General features: G+C 49.8%; 2 protein-coding genes across 2 annotated transcripts; both read left to right on the top strand.

Moving 5' to 3' along the window:
• The first annotated feature begins 1250 nt into the window (after window positions 1-1250).
• Window positions 1251-14694, top strand: LOC136570856 (TOG array regulator of axonemal microtubules protein 2-like). The gene is made up of 10 exons (XM_066571261.1): window positions 1251-1329; window positions 2660-2766; window positions 3504-3739; window positions 5259-5411; window positions 6576-6693; window positions 7653-7756; window positions 9531-9735; window positions 10910-11126; window positions 12216-12302; window positions 14459-14694. Exons 1-10 carry the CDS (start codon window positions 1251-1253, stop codon window positions 14692-14694), a joined length of 1542 nt encoding a protein of 513 aa, XP_066427358.1.
• Window positions 14695-14838: 144 nt separating this feature from the next.
• On the top strand, window positions 14839-24654 carry LOC136570857 (olfactory receptor 14J1-like). Its single transcript, XM_066571262.1, has 3 exons — window positions 14839-14907; window positions 20552-20651; window positions 24011-24654. Exons 1-3 carry the CDS (start codon window positions 14839-14841, stop codon window positions 24652-24654), a joined length of 813 nt encoding a protein of 270 aa, XP_066427359.1.
• Window positions 24655-25765: the final 1111 nt, after the last annotated feature.

Here is a 25765-nt window from a genome sequence, read left to right on the forward strand (position 1 = left end):
CTTTTGCAGGGCTGGGCAGAGTTTGGGGCCCAGGATCCCTCCTCTCCGTGGGACACCAGGGTAAGCAGCCCCTGTGCCAGCCAGGAGCAGAGGTTCTGTGACTCTGCCCTGGGCAGAGGGACCTGCCACTGTCCTGAGCTCCTGCCGCGGGTCCTCTGGGGCAGCTCCTGCTCTGCAGGGATGATGGGCGCAGCTGGGGGGTGGCTGCAATGGAGGGTGGCTTCCAGTGTGCTCTGTTGGTCTGCCACACTGGAGCCAACAGAGCTTCTGGAAGGAGCCTCCTCTTGTGAGCTGCTGGAGCTGGAGCTGGCGCTGGCCACAGAGCCGCTGCTCTCATCCCTGACAGGACCAGAGCACAGCAGCCTCTGGGCCTCCTTGCTGCACAATGACAGTGAGGAGGCCATGGACCAGAGGTTCAGTATGAATGACTCAGTTTCCTGATAAACTGTGCTAAGAAAACCCTGCATCCCTCCTGCCAGATCTAAGACACTCCAAGAAATCTGTTGGCACATTGGGAACTCAGAATTGTTTGCATTTTGAACAATTGTCTTATGAGTGCTTTTGATTGTTTTTGTCATTTTGTGTTGATTCAGTTGATCCTTCAGAGAAGCTTTCCTAATAATATAAAACACGGGGAATTGTGGAGACCCTGGGGGGGCATTCCCTGGTCTAGAGAGACACAAGAAGCTTCCCTCAAAAAGCTGTTAGAGCCCATTGGCTCCTTCCCCTGTTCCTGTGTCTGCTCCTGTGTTCCTGAGCCACACCTTCCCTATTCCCTGATTGGCCCCCTTATCTTTGTACTGCCCTGAGATCAGGGTCAGCCCCAGGCCCCTGTGGAGACAAAGTGAGACCCTCTGTGTGTGGGTGCTGGGACCTGAACATCTCCCTGCACAGCTGAATAAAACATCTGTGGAGATGATGCAAAGGTCCTTTTTGCTTCTTTACCCTGGACTATGCTAGCAGCAATTCAGATTGCTACAGAGGAGAAGCTGCAGTACTGGCACCAAGATTTTGGCAACTTGATCATAGGCACAGAGGGCGTGCAGGATGCTGCTCTATGAATTCTTTAACCAGCCATCTCTGGTGCTGGCATATTCCCTCCAGCTTCTGGTGCAGCCAGGGCCACCTTTGGTCCAGTAGATGACATTGTTATTTGAAAAATTCAGCCCACACCTTGGGCAGGAGGCCATCCACAGGCTCTGGTCCTGCAGGCCCCTGATCAGCTGGGGACAGTGTTCCCCGTGGGGAAGATGGAGCAGCCATCTCAGGGTCTTGGGGGCTGTTTTCAGCAAGGTGGCCAGGCTCTCTCCCTGCTGGACTCTAGCAATTGTTTGGGGGAGCTGATGGCAAATTGTATGTAGTCCTGTTCATCCTACTCAGAAAACCTGACAGCTTCTATCATTCTTCTGCAGAGTGGGCACGCTGGATTTCTCTTTGCCCACTGCAGGATGCAGCCCAGGCAGAACTGGTGGTGACAGGGCAGAGAAAAATTCACATCCTTCTTAGTGACCTGGCAGATGGGGCAGCTCCATTCTGTCCCCATGGCCATGTCTGTCTGTCACAGCAGGAGGGAGGAGCTGAGGACCATGAGCTGCTCTCATTTGCAATCTTGCTTGGCGAGAGCCCAAGCTCAGCCAGAGGGGTCCAGGCTCTGTCAGTGCCCAAACATAAGCAGAAAGGGATGTTGTATCACAATCCATTCCTTGGTGAAGGAGGTCCATAGCAGCCTCAAGAGGCACCTCAGACACTCAACAGTCAAGGCAGTGACATATGGACAGGACACAGATGGCAGTTCATGGCTGGGAGAGCATTCGTAGACATATCCAAGGACAAATTTCCCAGGAACGCTCCACAGCTCTGGGATCTGCCCATCGGCTCTGTCAGAGGCTTCAGCAGAACAACCAAAGTCCTAAAAAGCAGCTTCCAGACACTTTTCCTACCATCCTGCCTGAGTAGCCAGGTTGCTTGCTGCAAAACACTCTTTTTCTCCTCTTCCCCAATGCCCTGTGGACACTTGCAGCCAAAATAAAAAGCTCCTGGCCCTCTGTGTGATGTGATAATACAATTTCTGTATTTCCATGCTGGGATGAAAGAAAGCTGTGCTGTGGGTCAGGAGAGGCCAGGACCCACTTGGCCTTCCTGCAGGCTGAGGCAGTCCCAGCAGACATCCTGCTGCTTTTTTGGGGAATGTGTGAGGTGGAGTGGAGGGGGTGACAGAGAGGCCGAGATTGTAGAGTGGAAACTCAGCTCCAGAGTGGCAGTGCAGACTCTCCCTGCTGAATGCCTGCTGGGGCTGACAAAGAAGGAAAATGCCCCAATAACAGCCCGGTGGCACTGTGTCTCAGGGACAGGTACAGGGAGGTGACAAGAAACAGCAGCATGGCCCGGTCTCACAGCTTCTAGGAAGCAGTGACAGAGGGGCCTCATGTGCCAGAGATTTCAGAAAGGCTGTCTTCTTAAATGGCCTCTCTGAAACCCCTCTCTTTGCCTCTTGGGTTTGTGAATGCTTTTGACAGCCACAGCATCCTGGGGCAACGCGTTCCCCGATTTCATGAAATACTCCTTGAAAAGCTCCTCCCATTGTTCAACTGAGCTGCCAGCTTGGTCATTTCAGAGGCTGCTGCCTTGGTGGAGAGAAAAATCAATCTTCTGCCTTTCAGGGAGCTGAAGGAGAAGGGACTCTTCAGCATCCAACACCTGGCTGGGTCCCATTCAGAGGTCCTGCTTTGTAGACTTTGTGAGGTTTGCTTGGCACTTACCAGCGAGGTGAGAACATTGCTCTGAATTGTCCCCCACACTTCATACACAGTGTGTAGAGTAGGGATGAGCTTGTTCATCTCCATGTGTGCTCAGGGTCTGCCTTCATTTCTGGTTTTAGACCTGAAATTTCCAATGTCTCCCAGCTATCTGCAGGATCTGTGGGCACATGCAGCTGTATTTACTGGTAGGTCGGGTATCTGACACTCATCTTTGAGTGTGGTGCCTTTATAATGCAATGTGCAAATGCAGAAACTGAGACACTAATGCTGTTATTTGCCAGAGTCCCAATCTCTGCCCAAGTTGTAATTCAACACTGCAAATGAGTCTGTAGACCTGAGCCTGTGTTTTCTGTTTCCTGGCTGAGTGCTTCAACTGCTGGTGTTGCTTTTTTGAACAGGAGCACCTGACTCTTTTATCTTTATCACTTGTGCCTTTATGATTTGAAAGCAGCTCTTGCTTTAATTTTCCAGTAAAAGGGCCTAAAATCAAAGCTGTGGACATTTTGGAAGGGTCAAGTAGAACACTTAATGAAATTTTTATTTATGGCCTGCAGTGAGCAGGTCTGAGGCCAGAAATTGGTGCCAGAGTAAGTGCCTTTCTGTGCTTGTGCTCTCCTGCTCTTCTGGTACTTGTATGTTCCTCTGGACACAGTGGGATGTGTTGTCATTTCCTGGGACTTCTGTTGAAGGCAACTGGTTTTCTTTCCAATGTGATTCTTATGTTTCCCCTCATGATTTCCCCAGGTGACCAACCTCCGTTCCAAGGTGTCCTACTCCGCCATTGTCACTCTGGGAGAGCTCTTTGTGACCTTGAAGAAGGACATGGACTCTGAGGTGGATGAGGTTGCTCGGGTCCTTCTCCAGATGGTGTCCAACTCCCCAGAATTTGTGCAGAAAGCAGCCAGTCAGACCCTGGGGATCATGGTGGAGAATGTGACTCCTGCACGAGCAATGACTGCTCTCATGGACATGGGAGTCAAGTAGGTTCTTCTTCTTTTAGTGATGTTCTTCACCTTCGTGTGCGTGGGAGGGAGAAGGGATGAGACAGAGAATGGGAATGGTGGGAGGGAAGGGTCCTGTATCCTGCATCTTGTGTGGACTCAGTGACTTGATTCTCTGACCAACCTCACTTCTTTCCTCTTGTCACCTATTTCTGCCCTCCTGCAGCCTATTAGTTCTCAGAATCACAGAACTGTAGAATATGGGGAGTTGGAAGGGGCCCATCAGGACCATTGAGTCCAGCTCCTGGCCTTGCCCAGAACAGCCCAAGGGTCACACCAAGTGCCTGAGATTGTTGTCCAAATGCTTCTTCACCCTGTCAGGCCTGGTGCTGTGACCACTGCCCTGGGGAGCCTGTTCCAGTGCCCAACCACTCTGGGTGAAAAACCCTTTTTCCTGATATCCAAACTAAAGCTCCTCTGACTCAGCTTCCTGCTGCTTCCTGGAGTTCTCCCAGCCTGTCAGATTTTCCTAGATGTGGTGATCAGTGGGGAAGTGAAAGTGCCTGCAAAGGCCAAGGATAGAGCCTTGTGCTTTTGTGGGAAGAGGGACAATTGCAATTGCAGCTGTGAGCAGTGTTTGGTATTTCACAGCACTAACCACAGAGGCCCTGGGAAAACCAGGTCTCCTCATGATGCCATTAACTTGAGAAATGAGGAGGGTCCTTGCTGGGGCGTGGAGCACATGGGGGACAATCTGCTGGGTGTGGCCCAGCCTGCACAGCAGGTGCAGCTCCGGCCAAAGGAGCCTTGTATGACTGTCCTGGCCTTAGAGCTCTACTTTCTATTCAAACTGATGTTTCATGTTAGCCTTGAGATGATGAATCACTTTACAGGCACCTTCACAGGCTGACTGCCATGGGACAATTGAAGCAAATGCTGCCTTAAATGTTGGTGCTGGGCCTGATAGTTCCCAAGAGACACTCTCTAGAACAGGACAACCTGGCTAAACTGCCTGCCACCCTTTCCTCAGCTTTGGAATAGGGTAAAACATTCAGATGGATCCATTGCCAAGTCCCACAGAAGAAACAGGCTGCATTGCTGGATATTCTGCAACTTCACAGCCCACAATGTGTTTTCCCTGCATTTGTTGTTTTCCAAAGTTCTGCAGATTTGAGGATAAATGGGTGGAAAGAGCCTCAATCCTGCTGCAGCTCTGTGTACTGGGTGCCCTCTGATGGGTCAGCATCAATTGTCCTTAATCTCTAAATTATTCATATGTCATCTATTTCTTGAATCTTTCTCCAAGTAAATACTGTGAAAGAAATTGAGTATCAGACAGTGCAGGGAGACTGAATTCCTCCCTCTTCCGTGCAGGCAGGCCTTGTGTACAATGCTAACTTTGTGTTTACCTGAGGACAGAACCTTCTGCAGGTGTCTGAAGGTGCAGGGAGAGCCCAGGCTCCTTCCCCCAGCAAGGGCAGGGAGCAGGCTCTGGCCAAGGCCTGTGCTGCTGCTGCTCCTGGTCCCTGTGGCCCAGGGTTTGCTCTCTCCTCCCCAGCAGGGGCCACGCCCCGGTGCGGCAGTGTGCGGCCCAACTCCTCCTGTCCCTGATGCAGAGAATTGGAGTCACCAAGCTCGCAGGCACAGCCTGGGCTGAGAGGCTGGCACACGTGGCAGGGAAGCTTGCTCAGGACTGTCACAAGGACACAAGGTAATGATCTTCATTTCACCTCCTAAAACAGGAAAACCCTTTTGTGTCTGGCTCTAAAGGTGAAACCACACAAGAGTGGAAACTAAAGGGAATATGAAGTTACCTCACAGTGTGAATAAGGGTCACAGAATCATGGAATATGCTGAGTTGGAAGGGACCCATCAGGGTCATGGAGTCCATCCCCTGGCCATGTGCAGTGACCCCAAGAGTCACTCCATGTGCTTGAGAGCCTTGTCCAAACACTTCTTGAGCTCTGTCAGCCTTGGTGCTGTGACCACTGCTCTGGGCTGGCTGGGCAAATGGCTGTACTGGGAAACCTGAGGTTGGCCAGCAAAAAGGAGCATTGCCAACTTTTTCCTGTGGCTTGAAGGATTCTTTACTGAGATCAAAAGAGCTCAGATCAGCCAGTCCAACAGTCTTGTTTGGCCTTAGGTGCACAACACAAAGCCAAAGAGTTGGCTAATGTTCATCACTGAAGGATCCCAAACATCCATTTCTCATTAACTTCAGACTTGCCTAGAAATATTTCAGGGGTCTTTAGCCAACATATTCAGTCTTTCTAAACTTGTTCTGCAGATTTCTAGAATGCTGTTATCTGTGGCTCAGTGAGCTCCACATTTCTTCTTGAAGAAAGCTGTGGTTTCCTAGTGGCAAAATCAACCCAAACTACCTAAATCCCCTTCCTTTGGTGATGAAATTCCCATGAATAGCTGCCAAGAACACCAGAGCAACTAGCTGCCCCTGTGCATACACATAGTATAGAATAATCAAGAGGATGCATGAGGTGTTTTGTCCTGGCTTCCCTGCCAGTTAAAGAAAGGCAAATTAATGTGCAATGGCAGCAAGACACTGCTAATAGGCTCTGACAACAAAGCAGATGTGTTTTGCTTGTTCCCTGGGATCCTTTGATGCCACAGAAGCACACCCCCAGTTTCAGAGTGAAATGGTATTTTTCTGTTGCCCCACATTCTCCTCCTGCCTCTTGTGTTCAGCTGGCAGCACTGTGCAGTGTCAAGTGAGGTAAATCTCCCTCTTTGCTGAGTAGGTAATGCCTTCTCCTGCAGGGATTGCACCTGATGAGTTTAAGGTATCAGCCTCTTCTGTTAACACTCTTCCTGTGTTTGTTCACTTTTTTTTCATTTCCTTCCTTCCTTCCTTCCTTAGGCATTATGGACAGGAGATGGTGAAGATGTTGCTCACTCATCAACAATTTAAAATGCTTCTGGAACAATCTCTTTCCCCCCGTGACCTGGAAGATATTCTGACAAGAATTAAGAAGAAAGTAAGTGCTTGGCAGGAGAAATGTCTCCTTTGTGCAAGTATTGCCACTGCTAATATGAGATCAAACATACCCAATCTGTCTTTAGCTCATTCCTATTCTGCTGAATCATTTTGTTCCTGGGAATGAGCTGTTGATCCTCAGCCTGTTCATCAGCAGGCCACAAAGGAACTGATATTATTAGGGAAAAAGTGGGGTTTTGAATATTTTCAATATTGGTCACAAAGAGGGAAGGGAAAGAGGAGAAAATGGGTTTACATTTAAGAGTAACCCCCACCATGCTCTCCCTACTCTGCCCCCTGTAAAGCAATTAAGTGAGAATTGTGCTTCTGAAGATAACAGTCTTTGCAAAGGACACTGGAAGTAGTAGTGCCAAGAAAATTTCCAAATTTACAAAAGATGTCCAAGTCAATCCTAGTTACTACAATGACTGTCTGTCTTTTGGGAATGCTGCCCTGCTGTCAAGCCCTGTGGAGCTGGAAGAAGCTTGGTGAATTCAGCAGCATCCAGTGGAAAATCCTTTGTTTGTTTGATGGGGGGGATTTTATTTTTTTATCAACATTACAGAAGGGAGCCTACCTTTGTGCAGGCACAGGGAGAGTGAGTGTTGAACCAAATCAACTTCCAACACAATGGGCCAACCCCCAAAGAGTCCAGTTTGTTCTGCTGCTTCCTTCACAAACACTCGTTGCCTGCCAGTTTGCATTATTCCCATTTATGCTCAAGACGAAGGAATTTGGGATTTTAGACTGCTGCTCAGTCTGGTAGCACCCATAACCTGCCTTGGGCTGTTGAAAACAAAGAGTTGGCATCACTCAATCTCTGGTCTGTTTCCATCTGTAAGTTAGGAAATGTTTCCCTAGGCCTTGGTAGCAGTGATCCTGGTTCTAACTTGTGTTTTCAACAGGGAATTTCCTGGTTTATATTCTAAAGATGGATGGGGTTTCTCTATGTCTTTGTAGGGCATGGCAAACCAGAAGGCTGAAGGCCCATCTGTCAAGGAGCCAGTGAAGGAGAGGAACGATGGCTCAAAGAAGCCCCAGGCCACATTGTCTTCTAGCAAACGGTACTGAGCACTTTTGTCAGATGTGACAAAGCACATGACAAGCTTTACATGTCTCCTCCTCAGGAAAATCTTCCTGGAAGACATGACCAGTGCCACAGATTGTTTCCTTTCCCTACAAATGCTCTAGGATAAAAAATGTCTACTTCTGCATTGTGCTGAACACAACTTCTCTGGAGGGGTTTCCACAAAAATGGAGAGACAAAAAGACACCCGTTGGTTGCAGCTCAGACGATGCAGTGCAGTGGCAAGGGCAGTGCTGTGGAGGCTGGGAGAGGGCCAAGTTTCTGCTGCCTGACTTGGGACAAGTAAATTCAACCAGGGCTTTTTTTCCATCTGAGTGGAGTCTTTTTCAGATGGGTGTTTTGATGAGAAATCTCAGTCTAGAAGCAAGATGCCATTCCACAAAGATGCAGTTCTCATCCATGTGGTTTGGCCTAGCTGAATCATGGTTTTCTTACCCTCAAACAGTACCAAGTTTGAGTAGTAAGGAGCAAGGCAATTTCTGAACAACTTCAGTCAACAGGTGTCTGAATGTGGACTTTTTGTCTTGATATTCCTGTCCTTCATGTAACTTGCTTGATGGACAGCATGTTTGGTGTATTTCTCCCTGTGCTGCAATCAGCATTTAAGACAGGAATTTGCTCCTTGCTGTCTCTTCATGCCACTGGCAGAGCTACTTGTACCTGTTCTCCTCTGATAGCAGAGGGGATTTGTTTAGCTCTGTCCTGCTCAGCAGTGGCAGGAAAGTGGCCACATGCCTCAGTAGCACAGCTAGCATCTTCCTGTGCTCATGGAAGAGACAGGTTGATCAGGAGAATTGTTCCCAGTGGGGTTGTTAAGCTGTGCATCTAGTCTCTAGGGAAGCAAATGAAATGTGAGTGTAGTTCTGGCATGTCAGGCTTCTGTTTTTATCTCTGTTACTGATTTTCTGAATCCTTCAAATATGGTCCTGTTTACCTGTTCAGATGCATCTGAGCTGCTTTTCCAGATTGTCATGCCTGGTTGTAGAGACACTTCTCCAGAGTGATGAGTTTCCTTATTGTAAGACACACACGTCCCATATGAGGAGGCATTTAAACTTGGAAGTAGTGTCTCTCTTTCTCCACAAAGCAATGTGACCTGTGTGCCCTGGCAGCCATCTGAAGATAGATCAGATGCATCTCATCCTTGGTTTTCCTGAGTGAGCAGTGCTGAGAATGTCACTTGCAGATTGTCTGCCATAATGATTGTCATGAGGTCCACGTTGTTCTTCAGAGCCTCATGATTTTCCAGCTTGAAATCACATAATTGGGAAAGCTGCTCAAGATGTTTTGCTCACAATTAACTGAAGGTATTGTCTGTGGCTGCAGCTCTCTTCATAGAGAGGAGCAGGCACAACTTTCCCAGGCATTGTCCTGGGGAAAGCTGTGAGAAGATCAGAGAAAAGAATGAGAAACAATTCTTATCTGCACTTGCTGCACCTCTTGTTGTGAACATGTGGAATGTGTTATGGAGATTTGTTTACCAAAGGGTAATTTCTTAATTGGCCACTGGTGATGGTGTTTTGGATTCAATTGACCAATCTGGTCTGTCTGTATCTGACTGTCTGTAAGGATGATGAGTTTCAGTATAGTATAGTATAGTATAGTACAGTATAGTATAGTACAGTACAATAAAGTGATTGATCAGCCTCAGCCTTCTGGAATCATGGAGCCAATGCTAATTATTTCCTCGACAGGGATGCCATGCTATGATAATTATCACCACCAGGTCCTCATTTGGTTTTATTTTCCAGGCTGAAATCTCTCTCTGATGGACACCTCCTACACCGTGCAAAAGCCCAGGTCACGTCACCTCCAGCTGTGGAAGAAACGGAGCTGCTCCAGAAGCTTTACCATCTCCTGGAAGCCAAGGGGTTTCAGACAAGGATGGAAGGAGTGGAACTCCTCCAAGACCTGTGCAGAACCAGCCCCCAGCTCATCTCCACTAACATTGTCCAAGTATGTAGGGTATCTTCACTGCTCCTTTCCTTTAGCTCCTTTCCTAAGCCTGTAGCAGCAAAGTTAATTCAGTGTGTCTTGGCACTCTGTCCTGGCTGTTTGGGACATGCTGGTCCCTCTTACCCAGACAAATGTAATTCATGTCCAGGCTTCAGGACAAGTTATTTCAGTCCAGCTGTATTTGTCTGGCAGGTGCCTATTGATGCTGTTCATCAGATGATGGCAGAATTTTCTGCTGGTGTAACTGCTGCTCTTTCCTACTCCCAGTTGGGTGAAGTGAAGGGAATCCAGCCCCTGAAAGCATGGCAATTGTTCTCTAGACCAAAAATGGGTTTGCATAGGGAAGAGAAGTATCAGGCTGGGTTGGTTTAGACCCAGTTGTTTTTTCAAAAACAACATTTCTATGAACTCCATCTTGTCTTACACAGGCACAGCTCTGGCTACTCATTTCCATCCTTGTTCCTATTCCTCTTGGTAAAGACAGTGTTCACCCTTCTTGGGGGTCTTTTTTTCTCTTTGGAAAAGGAGGAAAACAGCAAAGGACTCATCTCTGCCTTCTCCTCCCAGTAGCTGCTTTTTCCCTTTTTCCAGGAAAAGGTGCCTGACAATGAGGCTGTCAAGGGACTGAACCTGCTCTTATGAGAGCTGTACAGCACATGACATTTCAGAAGTCCACCTGTTACTTAGAGAAATGGTCTGGATCCTGGAAGAGTTGATCAGAGCCCTGCTCTTCTCCAGACACAGGCTCTGAGACAAACAAAAGAAAACTTCTATCTCCTCCAGCCATAGTTTTGGCAAAGTCATAACTGCCCTCAGTACTTGAGGCAACTGTATAGAAAACCGGGCATTGTAAACATCTGCTTCCATTCAAAGCAAAGGTAGTCTTTAGCATTAATAAATGGAATTGATTTAATGATTTAGAGATGGAGAGAAATGCCATAGGAACTATTCTGTCCCCAGCCAAACCTCCTAAAAACAGAAGAAAATCTTTCAACCAGCATGAGGTTGGGCCACCATTCCAGTGAGTGGCCCACAGGAAAACAGTGAAATTGTGCAAGCGAGTGCTGGCCTGAGAGAAAGGATCACTTTCATCTTTGACATTGCTGACTGCTACAGCCACTCTTCAAACAAGGACATTTGAATCCAGCTTTCACGTTGCTTGTTCTCTTCACAGATTTTTGATTATTTTGTCCTGAGAATATCTGACAGCCACAAGAAAGTGAAGCAGAGGGCGCTGGACGTGCTGGCTGAAATCACAGGAGCCCTGAAAGATGCCCTGAACCCGGTGATCATTGGTTTGGTGGAAGGAATAACAAAGAACCTGAATTCAAAGGATGCCAGGGTTCGTGGGGCAGCTGTGAAAGCACTGGAAGAATCCATTGCTCATTTGGGTAAGGCTGAGCCCTGGCAGGGACTCTCCTCAACTTCGTCTCTGTCTCTCCTGCACAAGAGAGCGCTGAGTGCCTTGACAGCTGCTCTTGTCTGTGGAACACTCCAGCTGACACCCACCAGAAGCTGTGCAGCTGCAGTCCTTATGCACCATCCCCAACAGGCTGGAATGTGATCAGCATTTCCCAACAGTCCCAGGAGCCCTTGGCTCTGTGCTGCTTGTCTGAAGAGCAAGTCCTGGGCTACAGCTTTGCTGCAGTTCAGAGGCAAAGGGGGTTTGGAGTTTGCTTAGGCCCTGTCTGACTTCCCAAATGAACAGCTTTGCTGTTGGCATGAAGGGACACTGACCCATCAGAGCTTCTGCAGAGCAGCCACCTGCAAGGCTCTACATTAGAGGCATCAGCTGCCTATTTTCCACTTTTCTTCTTTGTCTTCTATTTTCAAAGGGGAACTTATCATTCACCAAGTTCATTTCTTTAGAACAAACAGGTATAAACCCAGCTGTCAATGATGCCTTGTTCCACATGTTGTTTTGCATGGGGCAAGATGGCCACAGCAATTAACTACATAGGCAAGGGCTGCTCTAAATTCCTCTGCCACACAGATTTATGTCATCTGCACAGAATGAGAATGCTGCACTGGGGAAATATGCCTGGAAAAAGGAGTGTTGAAGAGGCAGGTCTTCAAGGGGAGTTTGGACTTTCTCCTCCCCAGTTGCTCTGTGAACTCAGGAACTGCCTGACTCAGTGCCTTTCTGTGACCCAAGTATGGGCTTCTTCCTTTTTGCTCTGGGATGCAAAACCTTTTCACTGCTTCCATGTGACTGAACTCTTGAGGTCCCTGATGTGAAATGTTTTAACACGGCTCCTGCTACAGCAGACAAGTTTGCATTTACAAATGTGAAAGGAGAGCTTTTCTTTTGGAATTTAAAACCCTGCCAAGGAAGCTGGAAGGAATGAAGAAAAGGATTCAAAACCCAGCAGAAATGTACTTGATTTTATAAAATGGGGTTGGCCCTGCCCTTTGCCTCCCCACTGTCCTTTCTTCTATGACCTGAGAAAAGTGAGCAGAACCATGTGTTTGCCTTGTAGATCAAGTGTCACTGCTGAAAGAGTTCAGCTACCAATGGAATCACCTGAGTGGCCAAGCTCTGCTGGATGTCACCGAGCGTATCACAGGTATGGCCTTCCCTTCTAAGCCAAGAGCTCTGCCCAGGGAGTATTGACAGGGAATGCCTGTGAACAGACAGCAGAGCAGCTCCTCCACATCAGGAGGTGCTGAGCTTGTCCCTGCTGCCCAATAGCCCAGGCAGGTGGATTTGGCAGGTTTGCCCTGGCTGCTGCAGAGCTGGGCAGCATCTGAGATGGGGGCAGCGCTCGGCCTCGGGCTGAGCTCTCACTGGGGCATCTCAGAACCACCTCCAGCAAAGGGAGGGGCTACAAATACCCCAGCTGGCTCCTCTCTGGGAAGCTCAGGGACATCTGTGATCTTTGAGGGGAAATGGTGGCAAATGCTCTTTCCGGGCATCAGTTTGTTTTGTCCTCACGGAATTCTTGCTTTTCTCTTGGAAAGTTTTGAGGCTGAACCGTGCAGAGCCTGGGGGTCACAGCTTAGGTCAAAACTCAACCGAGGCATCAGAGGCACGGGTTTAGTGCAAGGCAGCCTCTGGGGCACAGGGACAGAAGCAGAGGGCTGAGGCTCCCTGCCTGTGCTGTCCAAGTGGCCTTGGACTGAGCCTTTCAGGGTGTGCAAACAGTGTCTGCCTGTGCCAGCGCTGTCCAAAATGCTACAAATGCAGCTGATAATTGATTCCTCAGAGGAGCTTGCTATGTCAGCAATAGCCAAGGAATGGAAAAAGGATAATCTCAATATATAGAAGATGATTGATAGCCTTGCTTTACCTGGGGCTAAATCCACTGCTAATGATGCCAGCATCTTTGAATGCAAGGTTTAATACACTTTGTGTCTTCATTAGGAATCTCAAAAGGGCATGTTCAGCAATTGGAAACGTCAAAGGCCCTTTAAAGAGCATTTGAATAAAGTAGATCTCCAGCAATAGGGAATTTAGTTTAGCAGTTCTTTTGATCTCTTTTTCAAATAAAGGAATTAACCATAAATTAGGACTACTTTGGGAAAAGCAGATGTCCTCTCTGAGATTTAGTAGGAACAGACAGCTGTTCCTCACGTTCAGTAGTCACCAATGTCTTTAATTGCATTTAAACTCAAATGAATTCCCATTTTAAAATGGGTACCATAACCCTTTCCTGCTTAGCAGAATTGGTTTTGGGTACTTGCAGGAGTGCTTTCAATGTTGATGACTGCTGGTGGATTAACAGCATTGAGAAAATAAAGTCTCTTCCACCGCAGAATATTAAATGGCTGCTAGATAACATTTTGTCTGATCAGGAAATAAGAATGGTCTCCAGAGCATTTCAGGTTTTGATCTCTCAGCCAAATCTGCCATGCAAGAAGCCTGTTGGTAGTAACTTTTTGTCTGTGTTTGATACAGTTCAGTTCAGAAAACGGGCAGAGAGATTTCAGAGACAATATGAGAAAACACTCGTGTTTTGGTTACATTTCAGTCCCCTGTGTAGCATTTTTCTTTCTCTATGCCCCTATTTCAGTGGACATTATAAGAAAAAATGCCATTAACATTGTGAGGGGAAGTGGCATTAAAATGTGGAGATGCCCAAATGCCACGGCAATGGGGTCTGGGTAATTCTCTAAGACACCCTGAGGTTTGAAACAGCTCTTTGTAGGAAGCCCCAAAAGCATTCTGCCAAAGACACCAGCTGGTCCCTGATGTTTCTCATCCAGCTGTCAGGAGGCAGCCATCTCTGGTGGGCTGGAGTTTAAGGTGTGTTCTAATCCTGCCCTTTGCTGTGTGCCACTGAGCAAAGGGAAGAGCCAGATTAGGCATTTGGCTCTTGACATCAAAGGTACAAAAATAGAATCTTCCCTTTTATTAGAAATCTCTCCATTTCCTCTCTATGGTGCATTTCCAAATCTGCAGTGTGGGTTTAGAAAATTTCTTAATGGAAATAAAAGGCAGTCGGACATTTCATTCATTGTTCATGCAGAAAGAGATTGTGAAATAATTTAGTAAAGGTGCAAAGTCTGCAACAGGGACAAGGCTCTGGTTGGAGCAATTAGTCCTGAGGGGTTGGTGGTTCTGTTTCCAGGATGATCAGCTGCTTTGCCCGTTTCTGGATCAAGGGGCTCTGTGTGCCGTTTTGCTGATCTTGGCCAGAGAGGCTTGCCAGAAGCAAAAGCAGAGGTAGATCCTTGTTTGCATTGAGGTTGTGGCTAAGGAGCTGTGTCTCTGTCCCGTCAGTGCTTGTGCAGTGGGTCCATGCCAGGAGCCCTGCAGTCGTCCAGCGCGACGCCCTGCCCGTGCTCTGGTCCTTCCTGGAGAACAAGGCGCTGCCCGTGCGGAGCGCCAATGTCCGCACCGTGGCCACCAAGCTTGCCTCTGCCCTCTACAAGGTGATGGGCACCCAGCTGAAGAAATGTGCTGCCAGCAAGCCTGCACACGTGCAGGAAAACCTCTCCAAAATGCTGGGCTGGTGAGGGCGAGATGTTCTCCAGAAAGCTGAGGAAGCGCTGAGTTGGACACCTCTGGATTTGCCTTTTCAGCTGTGCCAAAAATGACCAAATCCAAAGGAAGGGTTTGCATCTGCCCCTGCTCTCTCCATTGCCCTTCCTGGTCATGGCATGGGGGGCCTGGAGCAGCTCCAGATGGAGGACAAGGTGAAGGGAACCATGGCTCAGCCTCACACAGAGGTGAGGGGGGAGCTGGGCCAGTCTCTGTTGGGAGGAAGGGTCTTGTGGCAGCGCAGAGAGGCTGTGCACATTGCCAGGGAACAGCTGTGCCCTGCATGTGCCCCTGCAAGGAGCTGTGCTGCTGCCAGTGCCCCTGGAGCTGCAGGGCTGCTGAGCTGTGGGGCAGGCAGAGGAGCAGGAGGGTGCATGTGCAGCTGAGCCATTCCTGGAGAGCACAGGGCTCTGGGCTCCCTGCTGTCCCAGGGCAGCCCAGAGGCCAGGCTGTGCCTGTGCTAGCTCTGGGGAAGTGGCTCAGGGTTTTGCCCTGGCCTGCCTCAAGTGTCTGCCAGCAGGAGCATGTTTCCCTGTGCAGCTGTTTAGACATTTCCAGGAAATGTGTCCCATGAAATATGGAGCTGCAGCTGCTTTAGGTTTGCATGGTGGCCTCTGTTAAACTTTGTGTCTCCATTTTGCAGATCTGGCTGGTTACAGTCTTACCGAGAAGTTTTCTCTGGACACTTCCGATGTTCCCTCACCCACAAAGTCCTCGCCTCCCGTCCAGAAGAGCTCTCTTTCCTCCAAGCTCAGGAAGAAGCTGCCACCTGTATGAAGAGTGTTTGTAGAACAGGATTGATGCCTTAGGCTTCATAGTTACAGCTGTACATATGTTCTGATCTTTAGATGTAGTTTTGAATTAATGTGTTTTGATTCTGTCTTCAAAAATTGCTGACATATTTTTAATTGTATATATTTTCTTTTGATGATGAAAAAAAGTAAATAAATAAATAAATAAAATTTAAATAAACCAAAAGGAGTATGTGAGACCAGAACCCGCTAGCCGAGAGATTATGGGAGTGCAGCTCACTCAATGTGCCAGTGTCTCACCACATCCTTTCCTCATTGGGCCTCTCCTCTTCCTCTTTGGCCATGTTTTCTTTGTGTCATTTGTGCTGCTCTTTGTTACTTGGCATTACAACAGGGTCCCCTGTTGACCTGTTTGGGGGACAATGGATCCAAAAGATCCTGTCTAGTCAAAGGTTTTCTACCTAGGTGTGTTCTGGGCTCACCAAAGGCCTGAGCAAAGAAACCAAGAGAAGTGTGCCCAAATGCCAAAGCTTTGCTCCTTTGCAATCTCCCACAGATCTGGCTCACAGGTGTCTTCAATCACAATTCCATAGGTAAGAAGAGGTCATGTCTTTCCCTGGGAAATGATGCATGGCTTTGGCAGAGTCACCTGTATGTATATTTACCCAGGACAGCAGTCCAGCTGTGTTGTTTGCACCTTGTTTGCAGAAGGATGCGTGCACTGGGAGGCCAATAACAAGTGACAAGGGTTCCTCCACTCTGTACTGCAGCCTGGGTGCCATTCAGCCCAGAGCCTGGGGATCATTTGTTCCCATGGACCAGTGCTTGCCAGTGTAATGAATTCCTGCACAGCTGGAAGAAGCAATTCTGGATTCAGCTCCAGCTCTTGGTGGGCTGCATGGTCATTGACAATGCTGCCCTTCCAGAAATTATTCTGCAGTTTCCTTTCATAATCATTTGAAGCTTTTAAACTTCACATTTCATTTCAATTTGCTTTGCCTTAGGGAAAAACACTTCTGGGCCCAGTGCAAACTGTAACCTTTTGACAGTAAAGTCCTCATGGTTGCCAGCTTCTGATGTCACACAATGTCACCTGGCTGCAGGTGTTTGCTGAGCTCTGGGTCTAGTCCTGGCCTAGTAAAGCCCAGGCAGGGTGGCATGTTGCAGGGAAAACGGGTCCATGAGCTTATGGGGTTGCCATCAGCAGCAGAGTGAATGTGCCCTTTGGGGATTTCTCTGGAGACAAAATTAGGGACCTACTCCATGCCACAATATTCTCTTAGATCATTCTGAAATATCCTAGAAAAGGCTGTGAAACTTCACATCTCCTTGCACACCCACTGTTTGAAGAGGGGCATTTTTGTTCCTCCTCAAAGCCATTGCTCTTGCACACCAGAAACATGAACATCCACCAGCAGGAATGATGCATGGTCCTGCTGCTGCTGCGGCTTCAGAGCACTGGGCAGTGCAGACCTGGGTATTACCAATATGAGCGCTTAATTAGCATTTCATGCTCCTTCAAGCTGTCCAGATCTCAGGGCTTTTTGTCTCAAAGCAGCCACTGCACCATCTCTAGGGAAGAACAGGAAATGGGAACCAGCGACTGCCAGCCTTGCAGGGGTGTAGGGGAGAACCTGAAGTGTCTGCATCCAAAGATGAATGGGAAGAGTGTAATTGCCAAAGCAAACGCTTCATTAGCATAGCAGGACCAGTTCTTGACTGCATGCTTGCATGAAGATCATTTGGGATCTCCTTTTTGTATCTCATGCAGAAAAGGAGCTCTTAATAATACCACGCTACTTAAACCAGATTGGGATGTAGCTCTGTAGTGGTTCACAATGAAGCAGACTGCCTGCTTTGTCACTGCCAGCCCTGGTGAGCCTGTGAGGGACTGTAGTGTATCCCATGCCTGTTTTGCCTCCAAGAAAAGCTTGGTTTTCCATATTAGTGTGGAATAAGTACAAGAGTAATAAAATGGACAATTAAATTGGCCACTTTGGAGGATATGCTCATGCTTTCGCACGTCAGTCCTGTACCTCATGCTCCCAAGGCTTGTTACTCTTCATGAAATATTTTAACAAAATATCTCAGCTCTCTTGTTACATTTGAATAAAATTGCATCAGATCATCAAGAATTCTGCTGTCAGGAACAAGACAAGAGCCTTGCGACACTCACTTGCAGCTGTCCTGGATTTCTGCAGGCCTTTGTGAAAAGCTGCTGCAGACAGAGTGTTTGGAGTTGGTTTGGGCCTTTCTGGGAGATCTGTGGAGCAGTGTGCAGGGCTCTCCTGGCAGAAAACTGTTTGTCCAAGCCCAGGGACATGGTGCCGGCAGAAGCGGAGCGGCCCCGCTCCCAGCCCGAGAGTCTGTGAGCTGAGCCACGCCGGGGAGAAAAGACAGCGAGGGGCTCCAGCCCAGCTGCTTCCCCTGCCCTGACCGTTCCATGGAGCTCTGCCATGGGAGAAAGTCGACGCCGGATGAGCCACCGAACTTCCATCAGCTGCTGGAACTGCTCCGTGACAGCTCCTGTTCTTGCCGAGAGAGAACCCGGCGCCTTCTTGTAACGCGTGTCATGGGGGGATTCTGTTTGTTAATAAACTGCTGGGGTTTTTCCACTTTCATCTATTAGTAACAATTTCCTATTGCTGGAAAGGGATCGTTGGAACACTTTAGAGGAGATGACTTATTGCACAATATCCTGTTTTAAGTTGTCTCAAACTGTGTGAGACAGATGGCTTCACACAGGAACATCCCCAAGGCTGCTGAGGGGAAGGCACAGAGGAAGACAAACCCAGTATTTCTGAGGGAAACTCCTTGACACCAAACCAACCTGAGTTGTCAAACAGCAGACCTGACGTTTCGAGTCATGGCCCAAAGGGGAAACCTTTCAGTGTGTTTGGTCCAGGCTGGGTTGTGCTCGAGGCAAAGGTGTGTCAGTGTGTTGGATAATACTCTTATCTTGACCTAGAGATGGGGACACTGAGAGGTGTTTTAAAAACCTTTATTCCATTTTCAGTCTCATGAGAAGGGTGAGACAATACAGATGTTATAATTCACACCATCACAATCAGAAGCCGACTATTTCCTAATTACAATACATTATAAGTGTTTCTTGGTCTATCAGACTTTTGCCATGCCATGTTGTAGATGCCTTAAAGCCAATTATTTGAAACTACCCCTTGTGGGTCCCACTACAATGCCTCTTTCATAGCTCTATTTTTCCAAAGTCTTATTTGCAAGGCCATCTTTTGAAACTTTTTTCCAGCTCCTTTCCTCTCTCAACAATATCTGTCCTATTCCATGGCATTTTTAAGTTAGCATTTCTTGTCTCAAGGTTTATAAACAGATTCATACTGTGTGGGCCTTCTATGAGGCCCTGAAAACTTTCTACAAATCCCTTTTCTCACATCAGTGCACTTGGCTTCTTCTCTCCTCATTGTGCCTGGCAAGCACAGGAGCCCAGAGCTCCTGCAGAACCCATCACAGCACTCAGTGGGAGCAAACTTGTGTCCAGTCCTCACCTGGAGCTGTGGTGCCCAGCATTCCACCTCATTGGAATGAGGAACTGTTCCTGCTCTTTCAGAAGGAGCTAAGGAGGTTTGGCCTTCAGATCAGCTCCTTCCCAGCTCTTGATTTGCTGCCCTGGGGGAGCTGCTGCTTGTGGCAGCACTTGTTTCACAGCTGACAGCCCTGCTCTGCTGGCCTGCAGCCATTGCAGGAGCTTTTGCTGGTGACATTGAATGTTTCAGATCTTCTTAAGGAAAACTCAGGGCAGAACTTGTCAAAAGAGCATTGCCTGGATGATGTTTTTAACATTAGATCTTTCCTTCACCAGTGTTGATGTCCATGGGCCTGTGACCCCGAGTGGGTGCTGCCTCCTGAAATCCCAAACGGGGCAGGATGTCTCCCAGCTCCAACCTGCCTGCTCCAGGGGCAGTGTGCTCCGCTGGTGACGGGCACTGGCAGGGGCTGTCCCTGCAGGTCTGTGCAGCAGCAGGGCACCCCGCCAGCACGCCATCCCCACCTGGGGCAGGGGCACGGCTCTGGACAACCCGGGGACATTCTGCTGAGGAGGTGTCCCTGCAGGGGATGGGGTCCCAGGAGCTGGGTGATGTTGTCCTTCTCCCCTGTTTATACACAACTGCAACGGGGTCCACGATGGGGAGGGGATTCCTGACCAATGGGGGGGGTCCTGGTGTGGTTACACCCATCAACATGGGGGGAAGGGGGGAGACGAGTGCAATGGAGGGCACAGAAAAGGGAGGAGGAGAGGTGGGGAGGTGGCCACTTTGGGGTGTAAGGGTGGGAAAACTTGGAAATGGAGGCAACAAAATGGTGGGGCTGGATACGTTGCTGGCACTGTTTTGTGGGGAATCAACAGGAGGGGGAAGTGGGTAAAGGGGCACAGGAGGGAGGATGAGGGGAAGGTCCAGGGCAGCAGACGCTTTGCTGTCCAGGCAAAGGGAGAGAGGGGATCGGGAGGCGTCAGGAGATCGATAGCAACCCTGGGCCAAGTGACAACGACTGCCAGCCCACTGCCCCTCAGGTGAGGAAGGGTTTTGGGTACATGGGGACAGGAAGAAGGGGAAGTGGTTTTGAACTGGGGACCAAAAACTTTTCCTGAATTTTCCCCCGATTTTTTAACTGAATCATAAATAGAATGAAAATAAGGATAAATGGAAAAGAGGATAAAACCTCTTCACTTTAAAATTTCCCTCCATTTGTAAACCAAATAACTTGATCCCAACCACATCCAAAACTCAAGCAATAAAACCAATTCCCTCATAACATTCACAAAGTATTTGGAAAGAAAATGAACAAAAGCTTTCCAATTTCCCTTAGAAAAACAAATTCTCCAATCAACAAGGACACCCACAACCTTGGAATAGTCGTGTCTTTGAGGAGGACTCAGCTTAGGGTGACTAAGGTTGTTGCCCATCCTCAGACTTTGTTCCCACACCCAGCAGAAAAAGGAAAATGAAAAAACAGAAGACCCTCATATATATATATATATATATATATAACTTACAGTTGCTCTTTGGGCCATTGCCCATTGGGTCAATGAAAATCTGCTGGGCAGGTGCTCAGCCCCTCAATTGGCCTCCGCTACTCCGGGAGCTCTTCGGCCTCTTCAGTCTTCGGAGGGTCCCGGTCGCCCTTTGGACAGCCCCCACTAAAACGTGAGGGCTTCTCCTGGGGAAAGCGGCTGCGCCAACAGCGACTTTTGTCCTGCAGTGGGAGGCTGCAGGAGACACTTCTTCAGGGATCTCTTTGCAGAGGCCGCACGTTGGGCGCCACAGGTTGTGGCAGGTGGTGCTCAGAGCGCTGCAACCTTCCCGAAGAAACTTCTGGAAGAAGACACCTCGGGGCACAGGCAATGTCTGTGCTCATGCCGAGTGATTTCAGCTCTTCTGTGATCCCGGCAACGCAGGAGGAAAGACGGGGTCTTGGTGTGGGGTTCCAAGGAGAACCTTTCCTGAGCTTCATCCTCAAAAGGGTCCAGGGACAAAAAGCCACTCAGGCAGGGAAAGCAGGGCTTTATATTGGGATCTCGAAGGGCAGGACAGAACACTAGAGTGAATGGGATCAGGGCACAGGGGCAGAGCAAAGGGGAAGGACCAAGGCGTTGCAAGGGATCAACATAAAGCAACAAAGGATTTTGGGGGTGATCTTTTTGCTCTCCCTAACCAGAGGTTATGGCTTAGGGGTTGGTCCTCCAGGGGAGTACAGCAGGCTTTTCCTTGGCCAGTTCTCCAGCCTCCACACAAAGTACCTTAAAAATCTTGAGTATCTCAAAGTATTAATGAGCCCCACTGAGTGTCAGTACAAAGCCCTCAAGGGACTCCTTAAAGCAGATAATTGGGGCCATGATTGCACAAACCTCTCCCAGAGTCTGTATCAAAAGGGAAACACCAGGTACCTTAAAATAACTGAAATAGTACCCTGAGGCATGAATGAGCCCCACTGAGTGTTGTTACTGACAAAGCCTCTCCAGGGACTAATTACAGCAGATAATTGGGGCCATGATTGCACAAACATCTCAGAGACTCCAAGGCAAAAGCAAAACCCAAAGTCCTTTGAAAAACCTGCAGTCCCTGGGAGCATTCAGGAGCCCCCAGGGCCATTGCTGAGCAAGGCTCCCCAGGGACTCCTTGCAGCAGATCCTTGAGGCCACTGGGATGTGGGCTAGGGGGGGATGCTGAGGGCAGGACAAGGGGCTGACAGTGCCCAGCCTGGCTGGGGCTGTGCCAGGAGGCCCCAGGGCCTCAGGACAAGGTGTCTCCTCCCAGCCCTTGGTGGCAGACCCTGCTGTGCCCCAGGGCACCCAGACTTGGCTTCTCTTTGTCCCCACCTGTCATCACTGCCTGCAGTTCTCTGCTCTGCCTAGGGCCTGAGGACACTTTCTCAGTCCTATCCCTCAGTGGGACCCATTAAAACTTCAAGAAACTTTGGAGTTGGATTGTGACTCAGAGTTCTGGAGAGGTTTCTTCAGCTCCCTCTCAGGGACTGATGTTCAGGGCCTCAGCACAAAGCCCCAGGGGCTCATTAAAGTCCTGGTGGTGTGTCTGTGCTGCTGAGCTGGGCCGGGCTCCTGGCCCAGAGGCAGCTCCTGGCAAGGGCAGCAGAGCTGCAGAGAGACAGCTCTGGCCAGGAGCAGCTCCTGTGCACAGCCCAGCAGGGCTGGGGCACTGCCTGCAGCCAGCCCGGGCACAGCACAGAGGCACAGAGAGCTTCAATCACTCAGGGCTGGGAAGGGGCTGAGAAGTGCCTGGGGCACAATCACTGCCAGCCCTTGGCACAGCAACCTCTGGCTGCAGGACAATGCAGCTGCAGCTCCTGCAGTGATCTCCTAAAGCTGCAACATCCCAATGCCTGCAGACCCTGTGAGTACCACTCTGAGTATTTCTGGTGCAGGGGAGGTGAAATGCTCATGACGCTCTGATGTACTGAGGGGCTCTGATCAGTCACAGAATATTCCCAGGACAAGGATTTTAATAAAAATGAGGAAATTTCCTAAGACTTTGTATTCAGTTTCCTACTATTGGAGAATGGCAGGGAGTGGGGGATAAATATTAAAGGATGATTATGGATTTTGACAACTGCCTGAGACACCTGAACTGTTACTTTTAGTGATCAATAGGTTCACAGGAGATCCCTAATGTGCTTTCAGCCACTCCTCTGTCCATGGCTGGACCAGCATCACCTTTGCTGGACCCATGAGATTCAGTCTGAGCTGTCCTTTCTCCAAGCTGCAAACAGAACCTGCCCCCAGCCCATGCCCTGCAAACCGACTGTAGGGGCACAGGGAGTGCACAGAGATTTGGGGTCTGTGAGTGCTGGCAGGGAGAGATCAGGCACAGGGAAACACCTGCAGGAGGAAAGTCTCCAGAAAGCAGAGAGAAGATCAGGGAATGAGAGAATAATCACACTTGGATGCTCTGCAGCCCCGGGCCCAGTTCCCTCTGCAGAGCACAGGGCTGGGAGCAGCTGCCCGGCCCTGGGGGCTCTGGAGGGGGCACAGCTGGCTCAGGGTGACGCTGTCCCCAGTGCCCGGCTCTGGGCAATGCTGTCAGGGCAGCCAGGGAAGGAGCTGCATCTCCCACAATCCAATGCCATCAGAAGGACACTTGGGAGTCTCCCTGAGATTTCAGTCCAAGCTGGGAGCTTCAATCCAGGGTGCAAACCTGTCCTAGAGCATCTCTGAGTCATGAGATTGATGGGGAAAGGCAGAGGTGTTCTGACTCTGAAAATGCTGCTGGGTTGGTGAAATGAGCAATGCGAGTCCTTGGCTACAAATGTGCGGCTGGGCTGGGGTGGATCCATCTGCTCTCAGCAGTACCTGGTGACATTTTAGGGGAAGCATGGGAAGGTGATCACCCTCCACCTGAGACAGGTTAAAGCCCAGAGAAACTCTGAACAGGTCACAATGACAGACCATCTCTCCTCAGTCTCCACTCATCACTCTGCCTCACAGAACTTGCTCTGTTCTCCCTGAGTGCAGCAGAAATGCTGAGGGTTTCTGATATCCAAAAACACCAGAAGACATGTGGGGAAGCTTATAAGAAAAACCCCAGAACTCTTGAACACAAAAGGATGTCTCTGTGTGTGTTTTGGGGAGAGTGTATGGGAAATGGCTTTGATTTTGGTTACAGGGATCTCCTCTAACTCTTCACTGTCCTTTCTCCATGAACAGGTGCCCATGTGCAGCCCCAGCAAATGTCCAACAGCAGCTCCATCAGGCACTTCCTCCTGCTGGCATTGGCAGACACGCGGCAGCTGCAGCTCCTGCACTTCTGCCTCTTGCTGGGCATCTCCCTGGCTGCCCTCCTGGCCAACGGCCTCATCATCAGCGCCGTAGCCTGCGGCCACCACCTGCACACGCCCATGTTCTTCTTCCTGCTCAGCCTGGCCCTCAGCGACCTGGGCTCCATCTGCACCACTGTCCCCAAAGCCATGCACAATTCCCTCCAGGACACCAGCACCATCTCCTACTCAGCTTGTGCTGCTCAGCTCTTTTTCTTTCTGTTCTTTATCACAGCAGGGTATTCCCTGCTGACCATCATGTGCTACGACCGCTACATCTCCATCTGCAAACCCCTGCACTACGGGACCCTCCTGGGCAGCAGAGCTTGTGCCCACATGGCAGCAGCTGCCTGGGCCAGTGCCTTTCTCCATGCTCTCATGGACACAGCCAATACATTTTCCCTGTCCCTGTGCCATGGCAATGCCCTGGGCCAGTTCTTCTGTGAGGTGCCACAGATCCTCAAGCTCTCCTGCTCACACTCCAACACTCTCAGGGAAGTTGGACTCATCACAGTTAGTGCCTCTTTGGTATTTGGTTGTTTTGTGTTCATTGTTTTCTCCTATGTGCAGATCTTCAGGGCTGTGCTGAGGATCCCCTCTGAGCAGGGACAGCACAAAGCCTTTTCCACCTGCCTCCCTCACCTGGCCGTGCTCTCCCTGTTTGTCAGCACTGGCATATTTGCTCCGTTGAAGCCCCCCTCCATGTCCTCCCCATCCCTGGACCTGGCCCTGTCAGTTCTGTACTCAGTGGTGCCTCCAGCCCTGAACCCCCTCATCTACAGCCTGAGGAACCAGGAGCTCAAGGCTGCAGTGGAGACTGATGACTGGATGCTTTCAGGAACATTAATCTGCTTGCCAATTTCTGAAAATCACTTGTAATAAAAGTCATCTTTAATACTTCTTGTTGGTTTCAATTTGGCACTTCTTTTTCTTTGTTTTAGTTTTTTTCATATTGTCCACAAAGAAATGTCATTGTTTGTGCCGTTTCTCATTTTGTTTCTCTCCGTCTTCCCTGTGGCCACAGACTGTGTCAATGAGCTCTTGGTGCCTTTAAAGGAACTAAAGCATCTCCCAGCAGAGTTTTCTGCAGAGATGCCCTTTTGATGCCTTCTCTGGAGCTGCAGTAGCAATGTCTGTGTGCAGAGCTGGGGCAGATCAGGGCTGGCCCAGCAGCTGGGCCCAGCAGCAGCAGCAGCACTTGGTGTTGCCAGTGCTGCTGCCGTGGCCCTGCCCCGCTGCCCTGGTGGCCCTGGTGTTGCTGCAGGGCCTGAGTGCTCTCGGGGCCGGGCACAGCCCTGGGGGTGGCAGTGCCGGGGCTGCAGCAGGGACAGGCCATGGGCACTGCTGGGGCAGCGCTGACGCCTCAGGCCAGGCCCTGGGGGCTCCAGGCTCCTTGCCCAGGCTCTCTCAAGAACACGGCCAGGCCAATGCTCAGCACAGAAATCCCGGTGAGCAGCCCCAGGCTGGCCGTGGGCAGGCTGGGGGCAAACAGCATGGCTGGGACTCTGCAAGGGCCCTGGGGCAGAGGGGAAGGAGCAGCAGAGCAGGGGCTGATCCATCCCCAGTGCGCTGCACAGCCCAGGGCAGCGTCCCAGAGCGTCCTCATGCAGCTGCCAACAACATCCCCCCTCTGCAGCCCTGGCCTCTCCCCCAGCTCACACAGGTGCCCCATCCTTGCAGGCACAGACACGGCAGCACTGGCTCAGCAGCCCCTGTTTGCATTGCCCACAGCAGGGGGAGCACCCCCATGCTGTTGCTGTGGGGACATGAACCTGAGGGAGCACAAATGCCATCAGCCCTGGGGCCAGCAAGGGCTGGGGGACACCAGGGAAACCACTCAGCTTTGTCCTGGCCTCTGCAGTCAGCCAGAAAGTTTGTTCCCATCAGCTGGGAGTTTCCTGTGCCACTGCAGACGCTGTTGCTCAGAGCCAGGGCTGCCTGGCAGCCACCCCCAAACTGCCCTGAGCATTTCCTTTGCTTCACCTTTGCT

The sequence above is a fragment of the Molothrus aeneus genome, unplaced genomic scaffold (assembly GCF_037042795.1).
Source record: "Molothrus aeneus isolate 106 unplaced genomic scaffold, BPBGC_Maene_1.0 scaffold_40, whole genome shotgun sequence".
Lineage (NCBI taxonomy): Eukaryota > Metazoa > Chordata > Aves > Passeriformes > Icteridae > Molothrus > Molothrus aeneus.